Below are 15182 nucleotides of genomic sequence, written 5' to 3'. Positions count from 1 at the left end.
TCCAGACTGAGAGTCAATTGTATCATTATTACAACAAGAGAAGCAGTTACTTTTATATACTTTACAATTAAGAAAAGTTTGATTAAAACATCACAAATTATAAACTTCATAAGCTAAATTGATGGGCATTTGCTCATTGGCACAAATGTTATAAAACCATTAGTCTGCTCTTCCACACTGACCTTTTGTATTATGCATACCCAGATCACTCTGTGGAGAATATAGCTGAATGTAGCTACTAAATTTACAGCTTGAAAGTAATCTACTCTACTGTGTTCATTAACTGAATTTACTGCAGAAAGCACTTTGGGGTAATAAAATCTTCTAAATTAATGTCAGGCACACAGATGCACACTGATATTTTCTACAACAATAAATATTCTGTTTGTAGATTTGTATCTATAAAAAGTGCTTAAAAATTCTAATTTTTACATTTAAAATGCTTTTAACTATAAAGGATCCCAACACACTTTACACATAGGAGGGAATCTACGTCATCTATAGTACCACTGAAAAGCAACAACCACCCAGGTAAAATATTGCAGCTATTCTGGATCAGAAGACCCAGCAAAACAGATGGAGACAAGACAGACTGTCTCACCATTCGAATTCAGGGAGAAATTTAGGGAGACTAGATTGTGCTAATCCAAAGTGAAATTCTGCAGCCAGTACACCTGGATTAATACCTCTACACTTTTGAACAACTAGGATGTGCTCTTAGATGACCAGGTAATTAAGACCTTAATTGAATATCTATTACAGCACATTGTCCCTTCGTCCCTATACTGGGACAAAGGTTTGGAAATTCTGGTTCAGAGGTAAGAGTGCCCCCTACCAGTCTACAAACACGTTGCTGCTATAAGAGTTTCCTAGAGGCCTCCAAACCCCAGTACTGACCAGACCCATCTTTGCTTAGCTGTTTGACTGAAATACCATTGCTGATCCTTCCTGCTAAGGCAAATCCTCATTAATCTATGATTTTCATTTGCAATACAGCTGTGGTGTTCTCCACTGAAGTATAACCCCTGGGTTTTATCTTTAAAAAATTACAACAAATTGCCTGAAATAAAGGGATTATAATTTACTTAACATTAAATTAAAAATAAATCCCTATTCTTTGCTGGGGACCTTCCAATAACCAAGATTAAAAAAAAAACAGTTAAAACGGACCTAGAGAGACCTTTCTGGAAGACAGAAAACGATTTTTAGTTTTGATCCCTTCATCCCATTCAGATCACAAGCAGTTACATGCAGTAGGATGACTTAGGAAAACCCCCCCCAAAAAAAACAAGGATAACTGACAGTTTGCTACTGATTCTACGTCCGTCGTACAATTATTCATTACAAGCAAAAACAAAACGAACTGGTATACAAGCAGTTCACATACTGTAACAAGCTTCCACTTAAAATGAAAGTTAAAACTTTTAGGAAAAGTAAATAAAATTCAAGTATGTTTTACACACACTTGCTCCTGGGAATGATTCTTTTCCAAGTCACGGGTGACATTATGATTTTTAGGTTGAAAATCGTCTGATGACTGAAATTAAGGAACTTTATGCAATATGTTGCGCGCAACACTAACCGGTTCATAGTATAGGATCGCATCCACGCAGCTCAGTCGCGTTTGGTCTGAGTAACACTAAAGAAAATGCCAACGTGCGTTTAAATAAAGTTAAAGTACCATTGAAAGGATGACAGCAATTACAAACATTTTATCTCTCGTGTCTAGCTGATTCGGGTTTTAAAAGAAAAAAGTGACTTTTGCTGTGTGAATCGATGGATAGGCTAAGCGATAAATATCGTGTCGAAAACAGTTACGCACGTTTAGAACTACAGTACAGTATTCATGGCTACCCGTTCACCGCTCGCAACTGTAATAGAATCGATCCATTCAGTATCACATTTATCAAAGTCCCTCCCACTCAGAACTCTGACTTGTGAGGCAGCTGCACACCAGCACTTGATTCTGTGGCGACCTCTGAACACCGACTACAATTTTAAATAAAACTTTGTTCTTACATTTGTAAAACACAGTGAAAGGGGGAGAAATTCTACCGTTTGGATTTTTGCTGGATTTTAAACACATATGAACAGCTTGAATACAAACTTATAGAGTATATTATATAAGAAATTATACTGTAACGTACCTTGTACGAGTCTGTCGCCAGCAAGATGTTAAAATCCTGTGCAGCCATTTCTTGGGAACTGAAGTCAGGCAGGAATGTCCGCCTTTCTGGCTCTTACTTTCTTTAGTGTAAAAGCGTGACTTTTAAGACGGAGAAATACTGCTTACAACTCCTACCTACTGCTGCTTCCCGAATGTCAAGGTTTGAGTGCGGCAATGCAATGCTGTTACTACAGCGTCCGGGGTACAGAAGGGGAGGGCCTGAAGCCTCAGCCAGCCTGACTGCGTGCTGCGTGAGACCGATTTCTCGCAGACACTACCTACTGGAGTGACGTCACGGCTTGAGAGGAGGAGATCCTGAAACAAAGTTTCGATTTCTCCTAATCAGATGAGTAACGAGGTTCAGTTTCCTGGCACTTAGATCAGACTAAGTTTCTGTTTCTGTCATATTTTCTGAAAGAATAGCGGTGTTGTTTCTTAAATTATTCCTATATCCAGGGAACAATTATATTTACATATATTATTAGATTCTTACGTTTACAATACAATAAAACCATTGGGCATTTATATAATAATAGCTTACACTCCTGTATTTAAATTTTACCCTTTTAATTACATTTCCCAATGTTCTGGTTGCCTTATTGCTTCACCACCTAACATAGAAAATGAAAATGTGTCACAGGACACTTTGTTCTATTTTCTCAGTTACAGAGTGTAACCTGAAACCATTGCAAGGCATGCAATGGGAAACATTTTGTCTCAGTTCCCCAATAACTGGGATTTTTATTAAAGTAATAATAATTAATAATAATTGCTTACACTTGCACTTTTCTGGACACTCCCCTCAAAGCGCTTCATAGGTAATGGGGACTCCACCACCACCAATGTGTAGCATCCACCTGGATGATGCGACAGCAGCCATAGTGCACCAAAACGCTCACCACACACCAGCTATCAGTGGGGAGGAGAGCAGCCAATTCATAGAGGGGGATTATTAGGAGGCCATGATTGGTAAGGGCCAATGGGAAATTTGGCCAGGACACCGGGGTTACACCCTTTGAGAAACACCCTGGGATTTTTAATGACCACAGAGAGTCAGGACATCAGTTTTATGTCTCATCTGAAGGACGGCGCTTGTTTACAGTATAGTGTTCCCATCACTATACTGGGGCATTAGGACCCACATGGACCGCAGGGTGAGCGCTCCCTGCTGGCCCCACTAACACTTCTTCCAGCAGCAACCTTTTCCCAGGAGGTCTCACATCCAGGTACTGACCAGGCTCAAACCCACTTAGCTTCAGTAGGTTGCCAGTTGTGAGTTGCAGGGTAATACGGCTGCTGGCCATATCATCGTTTATCTTATTTATCCATATTTATCTTTCCCTTAAGTGCCTGGATAGTTTATACAGGTAATGTACAGTATTTGTTGTCTGTCAAATGACTGCTAGTAGTTCGGCTGTACTAAATTCACCTTGTTTCGCATTTTTCAATCAGTTTGAACATTCATATGAACATTTTAATAGCAAGCTGTCGATTTTAATAACTTTCTTTGGTGTTGATCTCTTAAGAAGAACCTGGTTTTTTTCACCTTTGTGGCAGAAAAACAAATGACAATTTAGTGATGTTAAAGTACAACTGGTGTCTTGACTGATGTCATGACGGAGATTTCCAGTGTTAAAGAGGGAACATTAATTTAATACGTTTAGTTTATTTTACTTTTCAATTCAAATGCCACAACCCCTTTTCAGTTAAACATTACTCTGAACTCTGAGACATTAATTAAGCAAGTCCTTCCATTTCAAAATCTATAGTGACTATCCCCTTGCAGCATACTTTCACATTAATGACTGTCAAGTTCAGTTGTAATTATTGTTTCTATAAACATACGTTTAATAGAAGTAAGACATTGCTCTATAATTATTAGGTCCAGGTCTGTTGATTTTATTACTCAAAATTACAAATTTTCCAGTCACTGATAATTAACCCTGTCTTGAATGATTGTTGGAAGAGTTAAAATAGTATCCTGTTCCTGGATTGGTAAAATTGGTAGAATACCACCTAGCCTTAAATATGTATCTATGCTGAACTGTTCTGTGTGTAACAGTTCTGCATCTTTTGTACTAATTCTGTTGAATATGAAATTTAACTCAGCCTGAGGCATGCTGCTGATTTCTTAAATGAGTATTTCACTCAGGTGCTCATCATGTGCATAGCTAGGACCCTATGCAGATAGTAAAATGCGGAAGTAACTGGAGAAGGACAACAGGGAAAACACGATGAGGATCAGGACGGGATGACAGACAAGAGGGCATGAGGACGGTGATCCGGTGCTCGGGGGGCATGGCACAAGGAAACAAGTCCAAACAGTCCAAGGGGGAAATCCGGGGCGCAGTCCAGGGTCCAGGTGCCGGGAGAACTATCCAAGACAGTTAAAATCCGGAACTGTGTCCAGAACAGGGAGTTAAAAGAAGGATAACGAGGCTAGGTGCTCCGAGCCCCGGACTCAAACGGTCAGGACGCCGTCCTGAAGCCTAATCCGTCAGTTCTCTCCTGGACCCACTGGTACGCGCGCTTCCGGGTGTCCATCTTCCAATCCTGAGCCAGGAATAGCAAGAGCGCCAGGCATTTTGATATGCGAGTATGGTTCGACTGTTGCACTTATAATTGTTCATTCCATTTTGTTCTTACTTTTGAATATTGTGGCGCCCTCGCCTGGCATTGTGGCCAAAGAGCTGAGATGCATGCCGAAGGGCAGGATTGCAGGAGGAGCCATACGGGGGACTGAGAGCTACTGGTCAGGGCGGGTTGACCATCTAGTGCGGTTGTACATTGTTGTGGGCTAATGGGCCATGTAAATAGTTACCCCCGGTTTATACCCTTTTATACCTGTACCCACTTAACCACCCTATACCTATGTACCTGTACCCCAAGTGACGTGAGTGTGTTATAACCTTCTGAGGCTGTATTTGTTTGGTGGTGTCTTTGCTGCTACGCTGGCAATAAAGAGCACTTTCATCTCTAAAAAGGCTTGAGTTTCTCTTGGGTGCTGGTGGCAGGGAGCCCCCATTACCTGTAAAGCACTTTGAGTGGAGTGTCTGGAAAAGCGCCATATAAGTGTAATTAATTTTTATAAGAATAATTGCTTACACTTATATAGCGCTTTACAGGTAATGGGGACTCCCCTCCACCACCACCAATGTGCAGCATCCACCTGAATGATGTGATAGCAGCCATAATGCACCAGAACACTCACCCCACAGCAGCTATTAGTGGGGAGGAGAACAGAAAAGCCAGTTCATAGATGGGGATTGTTATGTCCCCATCACTATACTGGGGCATTTGGGGTGAGCACCCCCTGTTGGCCCCACTAACACCTCTTCCAGCAGCAACCTTAGTTTTTCCCAGGAGGTCTCCCATCCAGGTACTGACGAGGCTCACACCTGCTTAGCTTCAGTGGGTTGTCAGTTGTGAGTTACAGGGTGATATGGCTGCTGGCCATATTATTAATTTTTATCATAATATCTTTGAGTTTGAAAGTTCTTATGGATCACTGGCTCACATCTGGGACTCTGAAATGCAAATATAGTGAGGATAGTGACAGCACAAGTGTGAGTAAGATGCCGAATAGAAGTGAAAATGCGAGTGAGGTCATTTGTGAACCATACCAACAGTGCTGTAATTCTAATTCCAACAGCATGATAAATGTGATGTGGAAGGAAGTAGAAGGTGTGCTCGATGTGATGTCTTCGCCTACGTTGGGACATGAGACTAAAGTTGTCCAGCTTGGATCCAGATATCACTTCTCTGATTGCCCAACAAATGTAGCTCCATTCTTCACATTAACTTTTGAAGTAATACAAACATTTGCAAAATATGCAGCTTTGTTTGTAAAAATAGTAGTACTTTTCATAAAATGTAGTTAAGTATTAGTTATTTTTAGTACATTAATAGGTGATGATTTTTATTGGGTAAAAAGTGGACGTAGTGTAGGCATAGGTGGCTCACCGGATCTGTGACTTGGTGTAAGTGGTCTGTGGACCATAGAACTTTGAGAACTACTGATCTACTGTAGATGTTTCCCATTATTATTCTGGAGAGATTTTACTACATCCTCCACAATTCTGTTGCTGTCGTAATCTTTCTCTCACTAGGTCTTTTCATTATACTTTTTGCCTGTGCTTGCAATTCATGGAACTACTTTTCTTTAATTATATCCTGTTCTCAAATAATCATTTTAAAGTACTTCCTTTATCCTTAGATTTTTCCTAATTGATTTATTAAACCTTTTGGGCCACTGCTTTCTATTTAATTTACTTTAGCTTGGGATATTTCCGTTGTGTGTTTATCGCAGGATCTCATTAACTGGTTCCTTTCATTCTCTACTGATTGTACCTCTATCCCAACCCATTCTGCATTCATTAGGTTTTGTCTAATTTCTTAATAGGTTCTGATACTGACAACTTTAATTTAAGATTCTACTTGTATTATTTCAAAATACTGTACACTTCAAAGCATGGATTGACATAGACGAGACAGTCTCATAGATGAGACATAGATGAGACAGATGGCAGTTGACATACAATTACAGAATCAAATGATTTAGGTTCATAAATTGCACACAATTATAAATATGGCAGTACATGTACAATAGGGATAACAGTGTGTAGTAAGACAACACTTACTAATTTTTACCTTAATAAGATTGAGAGTGTCCTGACCGGTGGTACTAGGAGCCACATGTGGTATGGTGGAGCCACAGTACAGGAGAGAAGAGCCATACAGAGGGTTGTGAGGTCCATGAAGAAAATCATTAGGACCAGGCTACCCTCCATCGACCAGATATATCTTGACTGCTGCTACAACCGGGCTCGAACTATACTTCGGACCCAATTCACCCTGGCCACGATCTGTTTTCACCACTGGATTCTGGTAGGAGGTATCTCAGTATCAGAACACTGACAAATAGATTCAAAAACAAGTTCTTCCCCCAAGCATTCCGCATCTTAAACAGGTCACATTAGCACCTGCACATATAAGCACCTGCACTTTATGGTACTGCACTGTTTGTACTACAGTATGTCCTGTCTTGGCTGTATTATAACGTCTATTGTCTAAATTTATTGTCCATGTCTGTTTGTCATTTGTGCCCCTTTTTTTTCTCAAATATTACTGGGTACAGCTGAATGAGTAAGCATTCCAATACACTTGTTGTATATGGCAAATAAAGAAATCTTGAATCTAGTGGGTAAGGCTTGGACTCATAACTAACAAGTGTTTGAGTCGCCACTGCTGATACTGGTGTTGTATCTCGAGCAAGGCGCTTGACTCCAGTTTCTCAATCCACTGGGCTCTATACAGGAGGGGAGGGAGCATTGCTGGGTGGTTTTCCTTGTGATGGAGGTTTCCCATCCCGGGGGAGTTACAGTATGTATTCTCTAGTCCGTCTAATGGTACAGAAACCAAGATGAGCTGTGGCCTGATGTCCTGGTGTGGCTCTAAAAGATGTATGGGCCTTTTTTGTACTTCACATGTTCATATGTACATCCTATGTTGATCACACTTTTCTAATGGTTTCCTCACCTCTGACTTCCTCACTATACAGTCATGATCATTAAAAAGTGTTTATATCAGTATAGGCATTCTGTCTTGTAGGTGCTATGACATAATGAGTAAGGAAGTGGACATTAGATGTGTCATATGTCAGTATCTAGCCGTCTTTCCTTTTGGTTTTTCCCTAGCATTTGAGATGAAAGTTGAAATCAACATCATTTACATTTATAAAACAAATTACAACAGACAGAATAAAACATGCTTTAAAAAGAGTAAGCTTGAAACTAGTCATAAAATAGGAATGAGATGTCAAGTCTCGAAGTCTGTGATACACTGACATATACATTGTTCCCACTAGTAATTTAAAAAGAACTCTCAGATGTTACGTTAACCTACAACCTTTTAAGGTATTCTATAAATCTACAGTATATGTATCTTTTAAGAAAGTAGTTTTTTTTGCTTAATTTTTTTTTAACCATAGTCATTTTAACCCAAAGTCATTTTAAAGATCATTAATGGATTTCACTCTATAGTATTCCTCAACTGAACTTGAAGAGACAATGCTCTGTATAAGACTGTATGTTGATGCAGTAGAATTCAAATATCCACATTGGATTTAAGAGAGGTAACAAATAAGAGGAAATCATTTGATCCATCTAGCTTTTTTGTAGCCAAGTGATCTGAGTATCTCATGCAGGTGATTCTAACAACTACCTGTAAAACTCCCACAACAACAATATGAATAATAATAATAATTGCTTACACTTATATAGCACTTTTCTGGACAGTCCACTCAAAGTAATGAAGTAATGAACTGTTCTCCAGCTCTCCAGAATTTATCGCCTATGTCCAATGGGTTGACTTTGCCCATGTTTGAGGATTTTGAATTGTTAAATCAGGTTCCTTCAATATCAGAAGAAGGCTATCTACTGTAGATATTCTTCTGTGAAATGAATGATTTGAAATGAGCAGAAAAACATTTCATTTGGGGAGCAGAGTATGCACAATTTTCTAAATCAGTGCCCACTTCTGGATTGTTTAATTTAATATTTCTGGATTTAGGGTGGCACAGTGGTTAGCATTGCTGGGTTCAATTCCTGGGGTGCTATCAATGTGGAGTTTTTAACTGTGTTCACCCACAGTTCAAAGATATACTGTGAATTGTCTTCTAGAAAAAATAGCCCTGGTATGAGTGTGTGTGGGTGTTTGTGTCTGTGTGTGCCCTCTCTTGGACTGGAATATTGTCCATGGTGTATCCTGACTCGTGCCCATAGCTTGGTAGGATAGGGTCTGGTATCCCTGCAATCCTGTATTGGAATTATAAAGGAAAAAAATGGAAGAATTCCTGTATTTAAATTTTACCCTTTTAATTACATTTCCCAATGTTCTGGTTGCCTTATTGCTTCACCACCTAACATAGAAAATGAAAATGTGTCACAGGACACTTTGTTCTATTTTCTCAGTTACAGAATGTAACCTGAAACCATTGCAAGGCATGCAATGGGAAACATTTTGTCTCAGTTCCCCAATAACTGGGATTTTTATTAAAGTAATAATAATTAATAATAATTGCTTACACTTACACTTTTCTGGACACTCCACTCAAAGCGCTTTACAGGTAATGGGGACTCCCCTCCACCACCACCAATGTGCAGCATCCACCTGGATGATGCGACGGCAGCCATAGTGCGCCAGAACACTCACCACACATCAGCTATCAGTGGGGAGGAGAGCAGAGTAATTAAGCCAATTCATAGAGGGGGATTATTAGGAGTCCATGATTGGTAAGGGCCAATGGGAAATTTGGCCAGGACGCCGGGGTTACACCCCTACTCTTTTCGAGAAACGCCCTGGGATTTTTAATGACCACAGAAAGTCAGGACCTCGGTTTTACGTCTCATCCGAATGACGGCGCCTGTTTACAGTATAGTGTCCCCATCACTGGGACTGACCAGGCTCACGCCTGCTTAGCTTCAGTGGGTTGCCAGTTGTGAGTTGCAAAGTGATATGGCTGCTGGCTGGAAGTAGGAAGTAAAGAGTCTTGCCGTATTCAAAGTGATCTAAACATAGAACGGAATTCTCTGCACACAGCTTGCACCATCAGCATCTCTGTCACATCCTCTGTGGCACACCACAGTAAGCCTCTAAATGCAAGTGTTTGTATCAGTTCTCTTTGACACATAACCATGGTCACAGGTGACCCGTATCTGGTGTTTCTATAGCTAATTAATCACAATGATCAACATTGTTGGGTAGCTGATTCCAGATTTCCCCATGACCCTTTTTATAAAATGGTTTCTCTTTATAATTTTAATTGCACTTCACATAGTTTACTATGCTCCCTGCTTAATTTTTTACTGTCGATTCTTAAGATTTTTATTGGGTTGATTTTAAGAACTTTTTGAGTACTTGAATCAGGTCTTCTGTTTTAAAGACCAAATATTTTCAATAATTTTAGCCTGTCAGTATAGGACATACCACTGAGCCCTGGAATGTGCAGTATCTGCTCTTCTCTAGACTGAATCACAAACAGCAAGATCTGTTTTTGTATCTTGGTGTTTCAAATTGTCCACAATATATTACAATTGAGTGTATGAGGTCTACTAGTGCATTGAACAATTTTAACATTACATTCCTTGTGCTTAGTGTTATGGTGCAAAGTTATTGCTTATTTGTTACATTTTAATCTATACAACAAGAAAGTCAGTGGGGTCAGAGTGTAAATATTTGATTAGATTTAATTTAGTCCATGGCTGTCCAAAATTGGTCCTGTAATTTTAATTATTTTACTGTTTTATGTTCAAATTGCACAAGGTATATAAAAGGAAATACCTAAAGCTATACAAAAATCTCATATTTTATCTCACATTGTTATAACTTGTAAAGCTGTAAGAGAATATCTGTACTTTAAGTATTACTTTATTATTTGAAAGTAATCATATCATACCTTTGTGACTGTGATACTGTAGGAAAATATCTGCAGTGTTGCATAGGACTGCAATACAGGTCTAATTTAAATATGTATTTTAACTGAAAAGGTTAAATATAAGTATGCATTATATGTTGAGGAGTTTTATATGTGTGTTTTATTAATCAAATGTTAGCGACCATTCAATGGAAAACTATGTTTACTTTTCTTGCTTTTCAGTTTAAGGTTATTGTTATTACTCTAAAATACAATTGAGAACAAAATTCTTAGATTTCTTTCAAGTCATTAAAATCAACTGACTTGCATTAATTCAGTATTAATATAAGTAAAAGTTTAGACCACTGTAGGTGATTTAGAATAACCTAACTAATCTACACATTCCTGTCTAATTGTTAAAAATAGATCAGACCCCTCAGATCATTGTATTGACAGAATATATACAATTGAATCTGATAGTTTTTGTATGGTATTGTAAGGTAGTTTTATTTATATTTGACTGACTGTATACAGTACATGTATAGAATCCACTGAATGTTTTACTGCACTGTATGTACTCTGTATTATATACGGTTTGTATATTGTCTCAGTGAAAATTTCCACCATATGTGGACAATAAATTCGATTAGAAATAGAAATAGAAATTAGAATAAGATTTTGATTCTGAAATAAAATACTTTGTCTAATGTAGAGACTTAAATAAGATATGTTGACTGGATGATTAAATTGCAGAACAATACAAAAATCAAGGTTCCAGTCGTACTTTTCATTTACTGATATACAGTACATTGTTTTAAGCCGTGTGTTATTCTATACAGGTGGTTACATGTTTCAGCTTCATATAGTTCTTTGTATTTACTGTACAGTACCTGCTTGAAGACCATGGATTTCAAAATTACAACACAAACAAAACACTGATTTTATGTGTATTTTTTATTTCTGATACAGAAGCAAAATACAAAAGGTTCCTAAATTATCAAATTACTTTTCCATATGGAGAAATACTTCTATTTGAAGAAACGTGCTGCACCACTACTAAAATTCTTTAAATTCAATTATATCCTGGACTGGTATCACGGTAGCACATTGGTTAGAATTGCTGCATCACAGCCCTGGGGCCTGAATTCAATTCCTGGGGTGGTATCTGTATGCATTATGTATATTCACTCCATGTTAACATGAGTTTCCTCTGTGTGCTCTGTTTTCCTCCCACAGTCCAATAGGAAAATTGGCCCAGGTGTGAGTGTGTGTGTTTGAGTCTGTGTGTGCACTGAGATGGACTGGCATCTCATTCAGGATGTATCCTGCCTTGCATCTCTTGCTTACAGTACCTGGGAAGGCTCTCTTGTGACCCTGTACGGGATAAAGTGGATAGAAAATGGAAGGATGAATGAATGGATATCCTGGATCCACATTCCGCCTGAGAGGAGCATGAATATCCAATTTCAAATAAAGACTCCAACAAAGTTAAAGGTTGAACAGCAATTCAATTCAGTTAATATTTTTTTCTAAACATCTGTAACATTATTTATGAGTTCACTCTTCCAACTAATAAAAAGAATAGAGATTTGTAATCGTCATTTTTTTTAAGAACAACCTTTCATGTGTTATCTATATTAATTCAATTATGGAAACAAAAAAGTTGAAAGCGCCGAAACAGCATTTAAAAATGTTTCCTTTATAAATTAATAAAATCCTCAGCATTGGTATGCTGCCATTAATATGCATATAAACCATGTTATATAGCTAAATTTCAGAAGTACGTAGAAGAGCTTGTGTCTTAAAGAACTTATTAAAATGCATTACCCCTGTATTACAATAATTTGTATGATTGATAACCTATGTTGTTCCTGTCATATGCATAAGCATATAAGCATGAAATAATATTCTGTTTCAGTGTAATTCCTTGCTATTTTATCTATGTAAAGTCAGTTTAATAACCAACAACATAGATTTTCTGATGATTTTCAGATTAAAGTACGTCACAAGAGTCTAGAAGGTTTCTGTGTGTACTGAAATATGTTATTTTTAGAGGGAATCATTTAACTAATTGTTTTTTTTATAATATTATATATAATCAATGATGTTTGGAAGATGTGGAGCTACCTGAAATGAGATATAAGTATGTATTTGATTGTATACAGTATGTGCACAAATGTTTGGATTTATTCACAAATGATTATTTATTCTCAGTAAATCTGCAGGTCAGACATAATCCAATAGTTGTGAAAAGCATTCTGTTTTATTATTAAAATGTTTGGTGTTGCTAATGACACATTTAGAAGAGTTGTGTTCCCTGGAAATGTACTGTTTGTAAACTAAGGAACTAATCTCTGTAGATTTTCTTTTTCAGAATAAAGGAGATCCCAAAACGTTTTTGTTTCAATCAAAATATTAGGTTAACATGGTTTTGCTGAATGTTGTCTAGTTAAAGGAGATGACATCAAAGTATCTGTGGGAACCTCAGTGTGAATTATGGATGTAATACGGTAAATGAGATTCTCTCAGCATTAGTTATGTCTCTGAATAATATTTAGATTAAATTAAAATAGCAAGGGTTTTGTTGTAGTTATGAGACTGCCTTTCAAAGGAACATAAACCAAAAACATTTACATTGATGCATGATTTTGTATGATTTAGGGGCTAGATGGTGGTGCAGTGCTTAGCATTACTTGCTCAATTATGGACCTACTGTAGGGTGCAATCTGAGTGGAGTTTGCATGTTCTCTCAGTTTTCACATGGGTTTCCTCTGGTGCTCTGGTTCCCTCCTTCAGTCCAAAATACCGTTAGGTTAGTTGGCCCAAGGTGTCTGTGCTTGTGTCTGTGTGTCTGCCCTATGAAGGACTGGTGTCCTGCCCAGGGTGGTCCCCATTGTTTGCCAGGATAGGCGTCGGCTCACAACGCTGAACTGAAAGAAGTGGTTAGAAAATGAATGGATGTATACTGTATATAAATAATGGTTTTGGTTACATAAGGCACTGCTCCTTCAAATGAAAGATGGATCAAATAATAGATGCAACCCAAAACAATTTAACAGATTGACTCTGTGTGAAAGGTACCTTGTTCATACTCTACTCATAATGACAAAAAGTTAACTACTGTAATGCAGATTTTTATCAAATGTTGTTTATCAACCGTTAGCTTTTGTTAAGCTACAGTACATCACCCTCTTAAATATGATAAAAACAATGATGAAAAAGGTGCTGGCATTAGATGTAAAAAGTATTGAAGATTACGGAATTAGGATTTTCAATAAGAAAGCAGTTGAAGGGTATTATAAAGAAGCCAAATGGCATAAATCAGTATCAAAGTTTGTGGTTTACTAAAGGCTTACATTATTTCTTTAGTAATTACAAAATATAAAATATAGTGTAACGCTTACAGCCGACAGGCACTGTGTAAGAGCTGGCGTACCAGAGCAGGTGACGTCACCGCCCTTCCCTGTGATAGCAGGACTACAGCTACTGGGCTGTAGAGAGATCTCTCTTTAGCTCACCGGGCTGGGTCCCTGCGGGGTGACGCGGGAGTCCTGGGTTCGAGCCCCCGACGGTGCGGTCCTAATGCGGCAAGGGCGCCCGCCTGAGCCCCCATTGCGTTACAATATAATGCAATCCAAAGTTTACATACAAAGCAAGGCCAAGGCATACTACCTCTAAGGCCAGAAAGATTATTTCAGAAATCCAAAGTCCTAATGACAGCTGAGGACAGGAAGATAAAACAGACTTTGGAATTAATATATGTGATACAATACTGGGAAACTAATTGAAAAATGAGCGGTCTATGTAACTGCAGACCTCACAAAATCTTTGCCTTAGAAAATGTAAAATAAATTAATCATAATTCAGTTTACTTTTGTTCTGGTTGGTGTATTTTATGATATATTCTATGTGAAAATGTTTACCATGTCTATATACAGTGTGTATACATTATACATATTTATAGCGTGTGTTCATGTGCAGTGCATACAAATACAATTTGCTATAGCTTGATAGTATTGCTATCAAACAACCCGACACAAATAAAGCAGACTGTGACTCAGAATGTAGTCCAGTGCCTAACACAAAATTCCAGCCTACTAGAATAAACCAGAAAATTTGATCTGATTAATTGAAACGAATGAAAGAAGAAACGTGAACACTGTACGCATGATTTTCTGTTAAGGAGGTTGAGTACGGAGAAGAGCCTAGGTGTGGTACAAAAACTCGCAAACTGTCTATGTGTAAATTTCGGATTGAAATAAGGCAATCAAAAGCAAAACAAATCCAAGACGACATTGAACAGGTCAAGCCCAGACTTAATATTGTACATACAATTGGGATGAAAGCGGTGAATCTTGCGGGTCTGCAACTTGAATTGGCAATTGTTTTAGTATTATTATGTGAGAGCCATATGCCAAGCTAAGTCTGCTTACTGTCAATGCGAGGGACAGCACCAGCCTTCTGCAGCCTACAATACGGTCAACATTTCGATTCAGCACCCTGGACAGCTCCCTGTGCCCCTGCATTTCAGACACCGCATAGCAGGATGTGGCTATCGATCGGTTACCATTGACAGATTCCCGCAGGAAGCAGAGGCAGTCA

The 15182-nt window shown here is 38.3% G+C and overlaps 1 protein-coding gene across 1 annotated transcript in view; it reads right to left on the bottom strand.

The window, feature by feature from the left end:
- nampt2 (nicotinamide phosphoribosyltransferase 2) overlaps positions 1–2428 on the bottom strand; it is a 37877-nt gene extending 35449 nt beyond the window's left edge. The window contains exon 1 of the mRNA XM_015347229.2: positions 2148–2428. Coding sequence (XP_015202715.1) covers positions 2148–2195 — 48 coding nt within the window. The 5' untranslated portion in view covers positions 2196–2428. The remainder of the gene's footprint in view (positions 1–2147) is intronic.
- Positions 2429–15182: the final 12754 nt, after the last annotated feature.

The sequence above is a fragment of the Lepisosteus oculatus genome, chromosome 4 (assembly GCF_040954835.1).
Source record: "Lepisosteus oculatus isolate fLepOcu1 chromosome 4, fLepOcu1.hap2, whole genome shotgun sequence".
Lineage (NCBI taxonomy): Eukaryota > Metazoa > Chordata > Actinopteri > Semionotiformes > Lepisosteidae > Lepisosteus > Lepisosteus oculatus.
The sequence above is the reverse complement of the archived record's forward strand: the minus strand, read 5'-3'. Positions and strand labels throughout refer to the sequence as shown.